Here is a 19,080-nt window from a genome sequence, read left to right as displayed (position 1 = left end):
AAAAGTGAACAAATGTCGTTTAAAGATCATTAAAAGGCAAAAAGAAATGAAAATGTTTAATATTGCATTTTGGATGATGGCCGAAACGACAAACGCTGAGGAATACAAAGAAAAAACGCAAAATTTTGTGGAAGTAGTTCCATGCGATGCCAATTTTACTGGATCTTTGCATTGGTTCAAATGAAGATGTGAAAGATCCCATCTTCAGCATTTGAAGGAATTTCAGGAATTGTAAATAAATACAATACATGAAACATCCGTTCTTTTCTCCAGCATTCGGACCAATTCTATGAATGCTACGTACAATTCAATTTCTTTCTTCAACATTTGAACCAATATCATGAATTTTAAATACAATTTCAATAAGAATAATATATGCTCTGTTCCAGAACCTGCAAGAAGCTACTAAGTTTTACTACGATAACATTTTTTCCTTTATGTTATCGGAAAAAATAGTAAAAATTAGTAGATTCTTGCAGTTCTGGAACAGACCAATAATATTGTCTTTCTTTTTGTTATGTTCTTGTTTTTAATATATGTATTTATATTTTACTTTATGAATTTATTCCTTCCTGTTTTGACTTCTTCTTGTTCGGGCAGGCATGCCAAAGGTGTGGTATAGATGCCATGCCAAGGTGTTGGTTAAGATACCATTCCAATGGGTTATTGAAGATGCCATCCAAAACGATTTGGGTTCTTTTGGGTGGTCACGTTCTTGTAAAAAGAATGGGCAAAGGTGCTAAAAAGGTGACAGCCACTTGCACTAATGCTATAGCATCTTTGGCATCGAATATGGAAATGGAAACCATAGCGAACTCACTTATCATCTTGAGTTGCCGCAAAGTTTGGTGACGATATGTATGCATGTACGTTAAGTAATATGCACATTGTTCTATCGAGGAACAGCAATTGCAGAAAAGGGGTTGCTCCATTCCTGTTGCCATCCTATGATTCTGAACCGCTTCCCATATCTGAAAAATGTTGGCCAACTTCAATTCCGCCTCCAAAATACGCCAAACTCGATTGAGGTATTGCTTGCTTCATTGTTACATGGATGAACATGTATAGTTGCCAAAAAAATTTCTAATTGTTTTTTATTTATTTGTTAATTTCAACGTAAAACACAAATAAATTCAATTGTATTTATCAAATCATCATTGCAAATGCAAAATATTCTTTTTTGTCGATTTTTTTCTATAAAAAATTTCCATAATTTCATTTTTTTTGTTCAACTCACCTTGATTTCAGTAGTGAGAGAAAAATGACTCACGTTCTCACTTTTTTGACATTCATGATAGCTACTTTTCTCACGAACGTGAGTTTTGTTCTCCCTTATGATGTTTATAATAAGGGAGGAGGTGAGAGTGAGAAAACTCACGGTGAGATGATGTTCATGATTGGGCTGATAATGTGACGCCGTCCTCTGTGCTAAGTGACACCTTCGTAATGTAATAAGTTTTGTTTATGTTTTGGATCAATGTGAAGTGTAATTGTAATAAAAATAAATTTTAAGATCATTTTAAACACATCGTACCCCAATATATCGAAACCATTACCTATTCAATGTGCCTTGTTTTGGATAGAAAAAAGGAAAAAATAAAAAGAAACATACATACAGTGATAATTTCTACAAATTGCCAGCCACTTAAATGAAATTGTAATTACATTTGTTTCGAAGGCTGTTTTTTTTTCTAAACTTAATCTTTCTTTATGAATGGAATAAAAATATCTAAATGTAATATTTTTGTAGTTTAATTATACTATTCTAAAGTTTGTTCCTATTTGATGTATGTATGTATGTGTTTTCATCAAGAGAACGATTAAGAGCACGTAAACGATTCTGATCCGAATGATTGAACTGGATAGTGAACTATGAACTAGATTACTGAACTAGTTCAGTTAAGAGAACTGAGCTATTGAACTAGATTTTACAACTCTATTATTGTGCCATTCTTTCTATATAATGAGAACCACCCTATAACCATGCAAAGCAGCTGTTACGCATTGTTCTTCTCCCCTTAATTCATAACAAAACAAAATCTCGTGCGATTTGAAAAAACATGGATAAACTTTGGAATGATTTTGAATTAAAGAAACCACCGTTTTTGACACTTCCCTCAACAAGATCATCTTTTGGTACGTGTGAGTTTTATTAATACCTGGTTTGTTCCAGAACTGCAAGGATCTACTAATTTTTACTATTTTTTCCGATAACATAAAGGAAAAAATGTTATCGTAGTAAAAAATAGTAGCTTCTTGCAGGTTCTGGAACAGACCAACCAATACAACATTTAATAACTAAATAACCAAATTAAATTTCAGTTGTAAATCTCCACGGATTGATTGATACATTTTTCAGTAAACACACCAACCATGAAGAAGAATTTAATGAAACAGCCGCTCTCCTGGGCAGGTTAATGGCACGACGTAAAAATTCCTTTATTAAAATGAAAGGATTCAAAGATATTTGCAAGATAAATTCCGCCCTATGTCGCCTTTTGAGATTGGATTTTAAGAGGGATTTGGAAAGTTTTAGGAGCACCCTACCCGATGTGGCCTACGATGAAGGTACCGTTGTTCATCTACCCACCCGAGACACATTAGATTTTCTACTTGCACGTCTTGTAGCCTTCTGTGAACTTTACAAACGCATTGTTGAATGCTGTGTACATGCTGCTGAATATTTCACAGGGCAATTGAGAATACATTTCTTCTTCGAAACGTGCACATTGTTACTGGCTGTAATAGCCAAAATACACAGTTTAAGTATAAAACAGGGAAATCTTGCGGCACATTTCTATAATAATCTACAGCAATATCGGGAGAAATTACCATCTAATAACAAGTCACAGTTTCTTAGCATTTTAGCGTCACTGCCATCCAAAATGGAAACAATCAAAAGAAAACCTATTGCAGAGGTTAAAAGTGAAGATACCCATAATTCCAATTCCAGTGCACAAAATCCTGATGACATCAAATTGAAAGATCTTTTGGAAAAAGAACGACTTGATGTCTCAACAACACCGGTAAAAGCCAAGAAACTGAAAAAGGCAGATTTAGGAAAAATTGTAGAGAGATCGGCTACCAATGCCAATATAGTGCCCAAATTCAATATAGAAGACCTGCAAACCGTACAAGATATTCAAAATTTTATTACGTTGGAGACTAAAGAGAGGACTCAAAATTCCAAATCATGTATTACTAAAAAGGTTTTGAGTCATGAATGGTCCGGCGCTACGAAACTATTTGAGCGTAAAGTACAAAGTGGGGAAGAGAAAAAGGCTATAAATATATTCAAAAAGTTTATAAGTTCGAAATTATAAATTTCTTAGAGTTAAGTATGGTAATAATAATGGAAGAAATAAACTTACTTAAGTCCCTAAAAGCCGAGTTATCTTTAAACTGGGGTGAAATTGAGTTTTTGATTGAGTGGGGTGATGAAAAATTGCGAAGAGTACTGAGAACCAACGTTTGATTCTATGTAAGTTGGCGTATACAAAACGGCGATTGACATGAATCTTGGTAACACCGTAGAAGAGCATATCATTATGCCCGGTACTAGAAAAATCTTCGTCTCCTCATGCAAATGGTCCACTGATGTTATCAGGAGGAAACCTGATGCAGTTGTCTTGGCGGAGTTCTGACAGATTTGATTGTTCCATTCGCTGGCTTACCACAGACCCACATCACATTATGTATAGTCAACATGGATTCTTTGTTTGCACCCTGCCCGGACTTATTTCTACATCTCCCAGATACTGCGTAATGTTTACCCTATAATCTTGGGGTAGTTATTGGTAGGAATTATGTTACCATCGACCAGGAAAAAGAAAAAGGTTGGTAAGGTCGATCAAATATGAGTTTAGTCCATTACAAATCACATCAGGGAATGTCCCTGGTACCAATATCGTCTGGAGGGGGTGGCGTAATGGGAAGGTTAAACGGTTCCGAAGACATCTACGGGACTTGGACTTCTTTTTCTTGAATTCCACGTATGACTAGCGTCCACACATATAAGAGATTATTCAACGCTTCAAACGTGGCCGGAGGGAAGTCTACTTAAACATAATGACGTGGAGCGCTGTTGTCGTGATATGATCGTCAACTGGATAATTATCCCTGATGGGGGAGGAGCAATGCCTCCACGATCTTTGTTATGGGAAACAAAAGCTAAGCAGGTTTGTACGATTCAACATTGGTGAGCAGACATTCCGGCAAAAATTAGTCGTACCTTCAAAACAGCAGGGACTTTTGCTGTTGTAACAGTATATGATATGTTTGAAAGTTCGTTTTCCTGATTAATATATCTCCAGTTCTAGGAATGTGACTGCTTCGACACATGTTTGACAGTAAGGATTGAGTATTGTATATCGGGGTCGTATGAAAAATTTACTATACTAAGATTGAAGTAGGTCATATGTATTGTATGTTCAATCAGAAGTCACCTAAGTGAGGAGTGGTAACATCATGATTCTCCTCCCTGCCTAACTTTCAAGTGTATTAATTGTATCAAAATAACGTGTTAGCATTAAAAAGTGTATTGTTTTCATTATAAGTCTTCAAAAGTGAGGAAGCAATAGAACAGAACGATTTAAACGACAAAGTATGTGTTTTTGTTCACATGTGAACTGAGAAGGGGATATATCTAATCAAATTGTATCATCAATATTGGACATTATAGTACATAATACATTAAGTGTAAATAAGTTTTTGAAAAAATAATATTTATGCGTTGCCTTTTCTTCCATTCAATTATCATGATGCTACTACTAAACGGTCTTATGGTCAAATTAACGAATGTGTAATTGTATGGATGTTGTTTCCGATGGAGGTTGATATTTCTAAAAAGAAATAAAAATTAAATCCATTTTAAAATCATAAAGAAATGTATACATCATCTCACTTGACTTACCTTGACAAAAGTTTTAAAATTCCTAACAGTTCCATTCAAATTAGCCGTTGTATCATTTCCACCCTTGTATCTATAATGTGAACGTTCATTCATTTTCATGTTTGTGTGCAAAGAGATTTCTTGTATTTCAATGGCATTCTTCATGTTTTCCAACCACTTGCGATGATCTTCGGTTATAGCATCCTCATCATCATTGCCATTAATTTCATTTTTAATCTTAGCTTCGTCATCGTCGCCATCGCCACTTGACGATTGACCATCACCACCATTTTCATGTTTAACGTCGCTAGGTTCCGTCTTGATTGCAACACCATTTTCATTCTTAATTTTAATTTTTCCCAACGAACCCGATATCCAATCAATGGCAGAAATTTTACGCGGTAAAATTTTCGGTTTGGGCATTTGTATCATGGAATAATTTTTTGCTTTTGGTTTTTCAACAACCACGAATTTTTGTGTCGACACCATTACATCACAACTGTCCTCAGTTTGACCAGTTTCTGAGTTGGACTGATCGTTGGTATTGGAATCCTTAAATGCAAACAATTCGTCCTCATTTTGACCATCTGCACGCTTTTTCTTGCTAGTTTGTGTATCACCAAAGCAAAATAGATCATCTCCCTCGCCATCATCGCCATCTTCCTCCCCCAGAACTTGAATGTGGGGCCGTTTGCGATTTGTACTGGTTGTAGCATTGCCCCCATCATCATTTCGTAACGGTGATGATGGTTTCATAATTTTACTACTGGTCTCGGAATTGTCATTGTAAGTGGCAAACATGCTGCGCTTTATTGGCCGGGCTCCCTTAGCAGCAGCCTGCTGCTGCTCTTCAGTTGCGGTAGATGTGTTCGCTGCAATATCCTTACATGTCTTCTTGGGGAATTGGAACAGTTCCTCATCATCACTGTCCTGTGATTCAGTGCCCAACACGTTGATGTGTTTACGCTTTTTCGGCTGCTCAACAGGTGTTTCAGATATGTGAATATTGGGCATAGTTTCTTGCATGTCTTGTGAGTCGTTAGGTGGTGCAATGTCGTACGGCGTAGATGTTACCAAATTAACATTTGTTTCCGGTGCCGCAAAATTAAGCGACTGGGTATTAGCACCTCCATTTACATCCATCGATGACAATCTTGCAGTATTCGAATCACTTTCGGGTACTTTGTACAGTGGATTGCAATTTTCTTTAATTGAGCAATTAATAATGGCCAGACCAATTTCATACTCGGGAATTATGCGTTTAGAATTCGCTTCAAGGATTTCTAAAAAATTCAAGAAAATCAAAAAGAGACCTTTTCCTCCTTCAAATTCCTAACTTACCATTGATGTCATTGATTGTTTGCGAACTCTGCGATTGTGTGGATGGTATGTGTTGGATGACAACAACATTATTCTTAGTGAGAAAACTCTTTTGTACACCAGATGTCAGGTCTTTACAAGCTCCACCGGCAGCTCGAACGATTGGGCCATACATATCGAAATGCTTGCGGCACAAAAAGACGAATGTCAAACCATTAAAAATCGTACGCCTTTGAGGTTTCGGTCTAACATCGACTTCAGTTTCATCGAATGCTGGACGATACAATTCCGGTTTGGGTAGCTGTGATTGTCTCTGGGCCATTGCTTTGGCAAAATCCTCCCAATACTTGGTGGTAACAACATGACTTTGATCAATTAAAGCATTCAAGAGTTTTATTGTAACGCTTGGCGCATTCATAGTCAAGTGGGAGCAGCATGGCGACCAGTGATTTAAAATTTTTCCACCAATGGATTTAATGTTTCTATTAACTTGAGCGACTTCATCCGCTGACAAAGCCGATGTAACCGTTATAATGCTTGACTGTTGAATTTTCCAAATATTTTGTAAGCGACCAAAACGAATAATGTCGTTGTTCTTCAAACGAGTTTTTACGCCCTTCTGCAGGGGTGCATTTTTCTCGATATCCTTGTTGATAAAAGTTCCATACTTGGAGCCCATATCTTCCAATTCAAGATATGTTTCATTTTCGGACTCTGTCATATGGAAGACAGCATGCGAACGACTAACACAATTATCATTCTGTAATTCCAGGTCGGTGCCGACACGTCCCACAGTATGTTTCGGTTTATCATTGGAGAAATAATACCGTTCACCTGTTTTAAAAGAATAAAATGATATGCAAATTCAAATCATAAATTAAGGATTAAACTAAACAGAACGGACAACATTTGTTGTTGGAAACGTTAAAATTCTTTATCAAAATATTAAATGATTAATTAAATAATGTTAACAATTTCCGATTTAACCTATTTGCCATTTTACATTTTCAGCGAATGCAAAAATAATTCCATACATTTTTGATGTCTTGGTCTGATGGTGGATAGGCACCTTAATTTTGAAATCCATTTTAACACTATTATTTAGGCAATTAACTTCGTTGAACCTGTGGTTTACAAACTACAATTTTGAACAGCACATCCGCATTTATTTCCCCAGAGCTTCGGAGCGAGTGGGTGGATTTTAAGGATTGCTCAGGACTAGTCGATGTGAGCGACTACGAAAATGACAATCCCACGGCGGCAGGTTCATCGATAACGGATTGACCCGGAACCCCACAATACCCGTGTTCCGGTCAGCGGCTGCCACCTCAATATAGTTTTTATCCCGGTTTATCACATCTGCATTCCCCACAGTCAGGCTTCTGTGTAATATTCAATAGATGTCGGGTGGGAGCATTCTATTGCAAAAATCATTGCATATCCATGTTACCTCTATTGTTTGAGCAATTAATTTCGTTCAATCTGTGGTTTACTAACTACAATTTTAAACAGCATATCCACATTTATCTCACCCGAGCTTCGGAGTGATGCAATAGACGCCGGGAGTGGGTATATTTTTAGGGAAAGGGACAATCGCATGGCGGCGAGTTCATCGATAACGGATTGACCCGCAACCACACAACACTCTGTTCCAACTCCTAATGGTCAAATGGGACACGAATGCTCATTATGATATGTGTCATTCGGTATTATGTTATAACCAGTAGTGGAATTCTGTAACTAAATTTGTCGGTTACTCAAAAAATGCATCCTTTCGCTAGCAGGTATTACTGGTCGAATACCCGATGGGAGACTACATCTTCCAGCAGAGGTGGCAACATAAGCAAATGAGCCTGACTAGCCAACCCTTGTGACCCCTGACTCTGGGTGCTGACACTGGAAGTTAACAGGTTGGTCGGTGAGAACAAGCGGAGCAAGTGGCTATATCATCTGAAGAGTTGCAACATAGGAGACGGAATAAGCGGATTGTGGACAACGTTTACGTCACTCTCCAACTCTGGAAAGAAGGAAGATACAACCTCAGCCATGTTTGGTGACGTTACTTGAACTGATCGGTAGAGGTGCGCAAGTTATTTTAATCGACAATGTTTCGAGCACCCCGGGATTGTCAGGACGAATTTAAATGGATGATGTTGAAAATGCCATTAGGAAGGCTAATTCAACCAAAGCCAGGTGTTGTGTATCTAACGAATGTTCTCAACTTGTCCTTGCCACTCGCATCGAGCCCGAAGTCTGGAAAAGGCACAAGGTGGAGCCGCTACTGAAGCCAGCAAAGGTGAATCGTACTGATCGAATACGCTTTTGTCGCCCGTAGCAACTCTAAAGTCTTTACTCTCCTGCATCAGAAGTAGATATTCAGTTGCTGTACGCGGCCTCCTCACATATTAGCTGAGGACTCAACCAGTTTGAGTTCATCAAGCTGTCTATACTCCGGCCAAGCGTTGAATAAAAATTACTTTACGTCTGTTGTACGTGGGATTCATAAACAAGAAGTCGAAGCCCCATATAGAGAAACACAGAGTTTCGCAGCGATTTCCCATCGGGTATCTTTTTTAACATCATTTGTGAAGGGCTGAACTACATACAATTATCGATCTAACCACATTTTTTAGCTAGGAATATGTAAACACTATGGTTTCAGGTCAAGAAAGAATGCCAACAAACCTACGTTTCTACATAGGTTTCTATGCTGATATAACAACAACAATATGAAGATGAGCCCTGAACCGAATGCCATGTTTGATGCTACAGAATTCATACCACTAATTTCTAAAGATTCTAGGGATTACATTCGACCGCATGTTCACGTCCTCCGCGAATTCCACAGCTAACTGCGACAAGCTGAGATGTAGGAACAAGGTCCTTAAGTCACAAGCCAACAGCAATTTACGTGCTCATAAGGTAAGCTATGCGGCGCCAGTGTGGTCCGTGAAAAAATATTCAAATATTCATTATATGCCGCCTCAGAACTGTAACAGGGTGGCTTCCATGAGGGCCATCTACATGAAGAAACAAACACTCTTCCAGTACAGTAACACAATGCAGTACTTGCTCGGGTGTTACCATATGAGAGCCATCCTAATCACAGTATAGATAGGTCCCTGCACCCAGACATTTTATGAAGGATCTTCATGATCTAAACAGAGAGGTGCAACGTTACAACAGAGAACCACTAGCTAGATTAGCAAGCCTGTCAAAAAATCGATCCTTGATCTTGTACTAGGACTACGTTTTAAAAAATCGAGTTAATCCCAAAACAAAATTATACATTCCTGTAATCAGCGGAACAATATCTACCACTGGAAAAAAAAATCAAAGAAAATGCAGAAGAAAACATCAGCAACCTAGACAAACCTGTCCACTTTTGAATGAACTATGCTCTTGGTATCACAACTTGTGACTCACAAGTAAAGCAGAGAAACATAAAGGTCGGCCACAATGAATGCAACTTGCTATCCTCAATCAAGAAAACATGTGAAATTTTAGCGGGATTGATTTATACTATACATACAGAAGATACACATCCATACAAACATCCTAATTCACACAAGAACAAAAAATAAAACATTAACATTTCATACATTATTTTTTTAAACGAAATGAAAGTTCGCCATACGTGCAGACTTTCATACATTTTATCCTGTGTAAGTCAGACACTTTACTTGAATCCAGACAAACTATCTGCCGCAGAAGCAATCAAATACCAATTTTTTCTGTATAGTATAAGTGCAGCAATAGAGTTAGTGGGTGCATCGAATTGATGTTTTTTCTGATCAATTGAAAACATCGCATAGTCAACAATTTACACCGCAAAATCACTTACCACTTGAAGTATGTGTTATATACCACATTTTTATCGTAAAATCTTGTTATACAGGTGCCAATATTGTATGGAAATACGATTTTATTTGCAACAAAATTTCCTTTTTGTCTTCAACAATAAATACGCGATAAAAACAAAGCGACAATTGAGTGTTGCCAGATCTACGAACTTCCAACCAAGCATACTGCGCCAAAAATACAACACTTTGTTTACATACGAGTTTATACATCTGATCCAATACTCAGAAACGGCAATCTTTTTCTTAAGGGGTGTTTACACTATCTATCAATGTCATATGAACTGTCACTTCTCTTATCCATTCGACATCCTTTATGTTTGTCAAAGTAGATACCACTTTTAGTTTTTGCGTTCACACTAGCATACAATTTCGTATAACTACAAAATATAAATCACGCAACAAACACAATCGCACTCACATTTTCGTTTTCTTTACCTATTTCCTTCATTTTTTGGTAAAATTGTTTTCTTCCAACAATTTATTTCTCAACTGCCGGATAGAGCGCTCCCTAAATGAGAAATGTACATATGAGTTGCCACATCATTTTGATAGATGAAAATTTTCATAGCTTCGTTCCCTACTTTTTAATAGTGAAACTCGTAAAAGAGAGAACTGTAAAAAAATAGCTTTGTTCCTTTACTTTTTTAATGTTAAGGGTGGTAAAAGAGAAAAGTGTCAATACTGCTCAAAATTGCTCTCTCATGAACATTTTTACCAGAAAAGTAAAGGATTGGAAAAATGGTAGATCTGGCAGCAATGTCAAAAGGATACATAAAAAAATCAATTTTGGTCTTTTATTTCACAGTTTTACATTTAGTTTTGTCAGCGTTCGACTTTTTCATCTGTTTTGCGTCCATTTTCTTTTTCATTGTGAAATATTCGTCAAACAAAAGTCGAAAAATCAGTTCTGTCATTTTTTACCTGCAGAAATTTTGCTGGTAGCCTGTGGTAGAAGAGAAAGCCATTTTCGCTCTCTCTCTCTCCACTCTCACTCTCTTAAAAATTGCTTCCAGTTTTGCCACTTTTCGGGGTTAAGAACGCTTTGCAGGTTAAAAATGGTAACAAATGGTAAAAATGGTAACCTCAGGTAAGTAAAGGAACATATCTATTGTTCTCACACAAAAGTTTTTTGAAATAGTTCGGGAACGGAAAAATGGAAAATACGTCTAAAAAACTGGAACAAATGTCAAAGTCGGTTTTTCGGGTAAAATGTGTAAAAGTCGTAAAAATTTTAAAACTTTTTAGTTCTGGAACAAAGCTTATGTGTACAACATTCACAGGTAGCAAATTTGACATCTCATATGACATTCATAGATAGTGTAAACACCCCTTTACATGTACCGTTGACACTAATGCTAATGCTTAGTTTACATTCGGCGTCATTTCGTGATTTCGAAGGCGTTTCGTGGTTTCGCGCGGAATCAAGCTAAATTTATCATGATTTCGCATACAAAAATGAAATCATCTCATTTCGTGATTTCAGCGAAATCAACATCGAAATCACAGTACACATGATATACAACCCTGTTTTTGCCTAAAAAAGTACCAAAAAATGCAACACTTTTCACGTATCACAATTAACAAGGTGGATGGTCAATTGTTGCAACGAAGAATGTTATACTATGTTTACATTTACGAAATCCACTCGGTTTCAACTGTCAATTCCTTTGCGTATACGTCAAATGAAAGCTCATCTGAAATCGATTCGATTTCATCTGACGTTTGAGCAATGGAATTGACAGTTGAAATCGAGTGGATTTCGTAAATGTAAACATAGTATTAGTATCAAAATTTGTAAACAGTAGTTGTGTTCCATCTTTGTGTTTATTTCAGCTCTAGTCCATATTTTGTTGTATTCAAGTATTTGAATAACAACAAAATGTTTTACAGTGGATATGAAATTGATTAGTTGCGGGCGGAGGGTGGGGAATACTATAGTTTCAGTTGTCACCAAACAACTTCATCAGTTCCCTTTTCCGCCGACTCTGTATCGATAAACAGGTCAATAAGCCCATCCAGCAAATTAAACAAAATGAGAAAATTGCTGTATGGCCCTAAAGCTGATTACCCTACAATTTGAGTCGAACTAAAGAATTTCATATCCACCACTGTTTTTATGTCGTCTTTGCATTGCAAAGAATGCGAACATATGAGTGTTGCTTCAATAAGCGGGGGTAAAACAACGAGAAAGTTGTTGTTTTTGCATTACGCATTGATCAACAAGGCCGTGCTGATGCCTATTATTGTTGTTGGCGTTTTTTATTGTTGGACTGCAGAATTTTACATCTTTGTGTTTATTTCAGCTCTAGTCCATATTTTGTTGTATTCAAGTATTTGAATAACAACAAAATGTTTTACAGTGGATATGAAATTGATTAGTTGCGGGCGGAGGGTGGGGAATACTATAGTTTCAGTTGTCACCAAACAACTTCATCAGTTCCCTTTTCCGCCGACTCTGTATCGATAAACAGGTCAATAAGCCCATCCAGCAAATTAAACAAAATGAGAAAATTGCTGTATGGCCCTAAAGCTGATTACCCTACAATTTGAGTCGAACTAAAGAATTTCATATCCACCACTGTTTTTATGTCGTCTTTGCATTGCAAAGAATGCGAACATATGAGTGTTGCTTCAATAAGCGGGGGTAAAACAACGAGAAAGTTGTTGTTTTTGCATTACGCATTGATCAACAAGGCCGTGCTGATGCCTATTATTGTTGTTGGCGTTTTTTATTGTTGGACTGCAGAATTTTACATCTTTGTGTTTATTTCAGCTCTAGTCCATATTTTGTTGTATTCAAGTATTTGAATAACAACAAAATGTTTTACAGTGGATATGAAATTGATTAGTTGCGGGCGGAGGGTGGGGAATACTATAGTTTCAGTTGTCACCAAACAACTTCATCAGTTCCCTTTTCCGCCGACTCTGTATCGATAAACAGGTCAATAAGCCCATCCAGCAAATTAAACAAAATGAGAAAATTGCTGTATGGCCCTAAAGCTGATTACCCTACAATTTGAGTCGAACTAAAGAATTTCATATCCACCACTGTTTTTATGTCGTCTTTGCATTGCAAAGAATGCGAACATATGAGTGTTGCTTCAATAAGCGGGGGTAAAACAACGAGAAAGTTGTTGTTTTTGCATTACGCATTGATCAACAAGGCCGTGCTGATGCCTATTATTTGTTATGTCAGCCGATCACATTTTTTTTGCCAGCTTATGAAACTTTAATGACAGCCTATGAAACTTTTTACGCCACATTGTGCGCATCAACCTAATTTCAGAGTTGAATTCGGTCAGCTGTTCATTTGACCGTAGGTTGGCAGGCCTGTGTTCGAAAGAGAGGAGGCAAAGACACTTTTGCCAACCTACACATTTCATTTTGCAATTTCTTTTAAAACAATCGGTTCAACGGCAAGGCAGAAAGAAAATTAATTTCGTGATACAGAAAGTGCAATTGGAACACTAGAACATTCTTCTGGTAAGCGGCATTCGAAATTCCAATTACTATATTGGGAATTGGAATACTAATTGGAGTGGAATATCTGAAAGTAAGTTGAACTTGCTGGGTTATTAGGGTTTCCTTATTCCGCCTAAACGTTTACAAAGGAATATCTTTTTCTTGCAAATTTTCAGCGTTTGCCAACACCTCATAGTACAAACTTGATGCACCGTTACTCGACGTGCTGTACAACCACGAGGCTGGGCTTATCAAACGAAAACCACTACCAACAGCAATAACATTTCGCCATGCCGTCTTATTAAACAGAAGAACGCCCAGCAAACACATATTTTGATATTTCTTTTTGGAATTCCTTTCGGAAACCGGTTGCCGATAGCACCAAAAACCATCCGGTGCAACCTTGCAAAATTGTCCGCATCACATTGAATCACCGTATTGAAGGTGCAACCCTCCTTTATCTCTTCGCCATCTTGCCTTTTTGTGGAAGACCTAAACTTGCAATATTTGCCAATATGAATCAGCCTTAGCGTCATCCTACACATGTGTGCCTGTCAGTAAAGCTGACCCTCATAAAGCATCACAGCACCTTCAGGCTAAGCCCGTATGCTATCTCTCATCAAGTTTTTTTTGGAAAATTATTGACCACAACAGCGAAGCTGTCATCGTAGCATCGACTCAACGTCATTCCCAGCCCACAACCATTCCTGTGCCGTACCACATTGCTGTCACTACCACCAGTGTTCCAGTCGTACAACAGCCTCATCCAGAACAAATTCTATCCACCGCAAGTATCATTTGTGAAAAGGATTAAATATATTAAGCACTTTTGGTACATTGGATCGTAGTAAGTACGCATATAACAAGCGGTACAGTCCGTGCAAATAACCAGTAACAATTTCCATTTGTGGGTACCCACTTCTTCCCCGTTACAGACAGGGAAGAGTGGGACCAGTTTTTACGTAACTCACTCGACGGTCAGCCGAGCATAACCCGCCTGATTATGGGAAATATCCCAAAACATATTTGTATTATAAATTAAATCACTTATTCTTCCATAAGCACGGTTCCTCATCACGTGCGAGGCCTGGTCTCAATTGCCAGAACTTTCGGTAACGGAATTCACCTAGCACGTGTCAATATAACGTTTCTTTTCTTGTTGATTGGATTCGAGTTCTCATACTTATGTTTTTCTAAATCTCGTTTGGTTAAAGTTCAAAGGTCCGACCTATGTTCAATTTCATTTGCCTTCAACATTAGCAAGAAAGAAACTTTTTGGCCGAATTAAATAAATTTGGACGATCCTTCAAGTTGGATTAGATCGTTGATTTACCATTAAGTTTCGGATAAGCTAAAATTTATATCAAAATTAATATTTTAGAGTCGGACTGGGTACGAGATTTTAGAAGTGATTTCCATTCGTGATTAATATTGAACTCGAAACCAATTTCAAATCTGAATTTGTTCCAGTCATTATAATGAATTGAAACCGAACATCATTGCGAAGTTAAGTGGAATTTAAAATCGAGATTTAATCAAATTTAAAACCCAACTCGAAACCAATTTCAAATAAGAATTTGTTCCTAGCATTATAATGAATTGAAACCGAACATCATTGCGAAGTTAAGTGGAATTTAAAATCGAAATTTAATCAAATTTGAAATTCAAATAGAAACCAGTTTCAAATCGGATTTGGTGCCGAGTTTCACATCGGTTTGAAATTGAGTCTTATGAAAAATTCAAGTGCAATTTAAAATCGAAATTTTATCAAATTCAAAATCGAATTCGAAACTAATCTCAAATTGGATTTTGACAACAGCTCTGAACTGGTTTGAACCAAACCCAAGATAGAATCCTGGACCTTTTTTTTAAATCCTCAATAAAAATTTTAATCGCCGTTTTGTGGAATTGAGGAAAAAAACGAACCATTTAAGCGTCAATTTAAAATTGAACTGGAGTAAAATCAAAATCTTTGTTAAAGCTTAAATAAATCCCAAGAATATTGAATTTCGATTTCGGACACCAATCGAAACTTTTCCTTGCCGATTAAATTGACGTTTTGTATGAATCATAAACGATAAAAAAATTTAAGATTGAGGTTCAGGGTCGTAATTGGAATCAAAGGTTTGCAGTCAAGGTACAAATTTATATATTGTTAGATTTAAAATTCCGCTTAGGCTGATTTCTTATTTGGTTTTGGGTCCGATGTGGAGCCCAACATATTTCGAGTTCGGTCTTAATTTTTTTTTACGATCGATACTTTTCTTTCTTTTATGTTTGTGCAGAGGCTTTCGGGGTCGCACGTGAAGCGGACCAATATAAGTAACCACATTATTTATAAACATATATAATTCCATTACTACATTATTATACCCATTTATATCATTGATACCCATAGTTGATGTAAGCTTTATCCCGTTTCCATTAATTGTTTAAAAAAATGTTATGAATTCATATACTCGTGATTATACCTTTTTCCTTGGTCAACAGAATTGCATCGATTTATTAAAGTTTTTCTTATTGCGATTTGTTAGTGTTGATCCCAGTTTTTATTTTCTTTAAGAAAATATAAACTGCCGTATCTGCGGCAAAACCAATTATCTATTGAGCTCGATAGGTCATAGGTCAAATTTCGATAAGTAAACAAGATTATAGTGCACAGTGGCACTCAAAAATTGGGATGAACATAAGTCACCTTTAAATCTTTTTTTTTTATATATAAACCACACTCCTGTTCGCACTCAACCCTAAGGGGTTGTAATAATTTTAAGTCGTTACCAACCTATGCTAAGTTATAGATATAAGTGCTCGGACAGTGAGCTTATACCAATAAACCTAAATGAATTGTTATTTGAAATGTGATTGAAAACCTGGAGATGTTCTGAGTAATTATTTAACAGGGGGTGTTTAAAAGGGGTTAGGGTTCGAGTCAACATAATTTATGGGGGTTCTCAATCCTACTGAGACCCATCAAGGGGATTCCTAGGGAGTCCATGGGCGGGCATAGGGTACCCCTCTCCATCTAGAGGTACCCAACTAACCACGACGAATACAACTACAGCACATTGCCAGCAATAATAAATTTCTTTTGGTGTGATTCAATTTCTTTTGTATATGCTCGAATGTGGCAGCAGCTAGCCGGAGCGATCAAAGTACACAGTACGCTTTCCATCTTAGTATTGTTGCTACCCTGTCGCACTTCGAGGGCATATAACAAATGGCGCCCCAACGTAAAGCAATTTTTATTAGTATTGAGTATATATGGTATCGTTTTGAGACATTAAATGCTGATGTATTTCAACTTTAGTTAGCTACATATCGTGCCATGTAAGGACATATGCACTTAATTCCATCTATCGGTGCAACTATTTTGTTTGTCATGAATGATTGTTAAATTACAATATTCAGTATTTGCAACAATGTAGTCAGTTTTTTAGGAACTATATTTGCTGTTAGAAGCCTAGGTAAAGCATAGTCATTCGTTTTGGCGTATATATGGTCGATCCATGAATTTGCGGTGTTACCAATGTCTTCTGGATTGTTTCACCTTAAACGGAGTTTTCTTGTTTTTTTTTTTATTGCGGTGCTGCAAAGTTGTGTTCCGCGGTGGTTACAATAGATGTATTCGTTGGCTCAAAAATGTTTACAAATTATACCAGTGCAGCAAGTTCTTGCAAAGGACTATAGTTTTGGCATGGTGCTGTAGGGTAAACGAACAACATTCAGTTTTGAGTAAACGAGCACTTATTATAATTATGCTGTTGACTGAACCTAACCTTTTTTTTCATTACACCCTCGCATTATTTTTGAATATTATTGTCAATTCCATTTGGGCTCTTGTGTATTGAATTGTTTTAGAGCCTTTGGGAAGTCAAAACTTTTATCAATACAACTGAAATATTCTGATACGATATTTGAGTTTTTCTTTTGTATGAATTTTGACGATTGTGATGTCAAACGATTCACGTAGTTGAGTAAGGTAACCTGCTCTTTAACTCTGTATTTGAAAAAAAAAAGCTCTTGGTTGTCGGAACATCGATAACTTTGTAGTTTTTATCTGCCACCTACAATAGCGAAACTTTTGCACGACTTTATTTCCTGTCCGGTTTGACAATTGAATGTAAAGCTTAGACGTGGGACCTGGTGGGACCATTCGGGAATGTAGTTGAGATTTTTGGGTGTTAATTTTGTCGGATTTTTCGGAACCTTTTGAGAGTAGCAGGCTTTGGGCATTTTGGTAAATACGCCACTTGAATTTTCTGCGGCAGAGTTACCATCCTAATCCAATAGCTTGAAACATAGGGCCGTCGCCCATAAGACATTTGATTTTTTTTTGTGATTTTTTTTTTTAAAGACAGCAGGAGGGGTCTGATAGGCTCAGACTACCGATCGTTAGTTCTTAATATTAAAATATATAAGCTTTAAGTAGTAATATATTTTTGTTTGTTTTCACGTACACACAGGGTGTACACAGAACTGGACTAACTGTACCCGAAGACTGGTCTTCAGTTCGACTCGAGGTCAGCTGAAGTACCTTAAGGTTGTAGGGGCGGTTAGTCTGGAGAGCCTTCGGACGGCAGCGCTCAACCTTGAGTTGGAGCATTTTCCGTAGGACTGGTTGTTGTCTGGTTGTCGATTTCCCAGTGTATCTTTAGAAAGCCGTTCTATGCTTAACTAAAGATACACTGAAGAGACCTCGAGAAACTCTTTGAGGAAATTCTAACCGGCAACAATCACTCCTACGTTTGAACAGTCTACTCCATAGAACAATAGGGGTAGGCGAAGAGAACTGAAGAGCCTATCGAAGTTCTATTTTCCTTTTACCAGCCAAGACTATTTATTCGAATATTATTCGAACTAATTTTACCCGGACTTACAAATATTTATACTGATCTACCACAGCCTAGAGAAAATAATCTATTGCCCCGATTTATTCTGTTTTTTTGAGAAACTTTGCAAGATTTGATTTTTGATTCGTTTCTTTTTTCCGAAATACCTGACCTGCAGTAACCATTCAGTATTCTGATCGAGTTTTGTTGTGTTTGAGAATTTCAATATTGAACTTTGACAACCTCTGCTTATAAATATCTTTGGCATTTTCTTTGAATTTATGGTATCATTCCTACCTTTTGGATAACCTGTTGATCATCGGAGAAGACATAATATTGACTTTTGCTTTCTTGCGCTTTTTATTGAGATTCTTATTCGGACGGATTAATACAATAACATTTTTGGGGAATATTTGTTGATTATTGTGGAGATTTCATTTTGATTTGTACATCATGCAGCCTGCTACGGGGGCTAAGCCAAAAACTTACGGCATTATTACAAGGTCTACAAGCCAGGCAGTAGGAGAAGCTGCTGGAATAGAACCAGGTACCGGATCAGGTATCCCAGCTAGCGCTGATGGCAATGATCTGCCTACACCAAACGAATTTGCAAGTCCACCTACTCTTTCGCAAGTAAATGAGCAACCAAGCACAATTCCCAGACCTTCTTTTAGCCCTTTGACTATTCGTGGCAATGATGAAGATCAGGTTGATA

At 37.2% G+C, this 19,080-nt stretch overlaps 2 protein-coding genes across 3 annotated transcripts; one reads left to right on the top strand and one right to left on the bottom strand.

Annotated features, from left to right (window-relative positions):
• Positions 1–1,981: 1,981 nt before the first annotated feature.
• On the top strand, positions 1,982–4,485 carry LOC141400794 (uncharacterized). Of its 2 annotated transcripts, none has more exons than XM_073980293.1 (2): positions 1,982–2,142; positions 2,323–4,485. In XM_073980293.1, the coding sequence occupies exons 1-2, from the start codon at positions 2,061–2,063 to the stop codon at positions 3,321–3,323; spliced, it is 1,083 nt and encodes a 360-aa protein (XP_073836394.1). In that variant the 5' UTR covers positions 1,982–2,060; the 3' UTR covers positions 3,324–4,485. The 2 variants fall into 2 exon arrangements, with proteins under 2 accessions (XP_073836394.1, XP_073836395.1); XM_073980294.1 differs by having other exon boundaries at positions 1,985–2,136.
• A 121-nt stretch (positions 4,486–4,606) lies between these two features.
• Positions 4,607–10,243, bottom strand: LOC141400793 (uncharacterized). The gene is made up of 4 exons (XM_073980291.1): positions 10,056–10,243; positions 6,233–7,045; positions 4,913–6,174; positions 4,607–4,841 (listed from the first exon to the last, which is right to left on the bottom strand). Exons 1-4 carry the CDS (start codon positions 10,081–10,083, stop codon positions 4,791–4,793), a joined length of 2,154 nt encoding a protein of 717 aa, XP_073836392.1. The 5' UTR covers positions 10,084–10,243; the 3' UTR covers positions 4,607–4,790.
• Positions 10,244–19,080: the final 8,837 nt, after the last annotated feature.

The sequence above is a fragment of the Musca autumnalis genome, unplaced genomic scaffold (assembly GCF_047663935.1).
Source record: "Musca autumnalis isolate F117 unplaced genomic scaffold, ASM4766393v1 scaffold_4, whole genome shotgun sequence".
Taxonomy (NCBI): domain Eukaryota; kingdom Metazoa; phylum Arthropoda; class Insecta; order Diptera; family Muscidae; genus Musca; species Musca autumnalis.
Note: the sequence above shows the minus strand (reverse complement) of the source record. Positions and strands in the feature narration are given on the sequence as shown.

What these genes read in the sequence shown, in the direction of transcription:
- LOC141400794 (XM_073980293.1), top strand. Translation starts at nt 2,061, where the DNA reads ATGGATAAACTTTGGAATGATTTTGAATTAAAGAAACCACCGTTTTTG. An exon ending in AAGATCATCTTTTGGTACGT is followed by an intron (nt 2,143 to 2,322) that starts GTGAGTTTTATT and finishes ATTAAATTTCAG; the next exon opens with TTGTAAATCTCCACGGATTG.
- LOC141400793 (XM_073980291.1), bottom strand. Translation starts at nt 10,083, where the DNA reads ATGTGGTATATAACACATACTTCAAGTG. An exon ending in TATAACACATACTTCAAGTG is followed by an intron (nt 7,046 to 10,055) that starts GTAAGTGATTTT and finishes CTTTTAAAACAG; the next exon opens with GTGAACGGTATTATTTCTCC. An exon ending in AACAATCAATGACATCAATG is followed by an intron (nt 6,175 to 6,232) that starts GTAAGTTAGGAA and finishes TGAATTTTTTAG; the next exon opens with AAATCCTTGAAGCGAATTCT.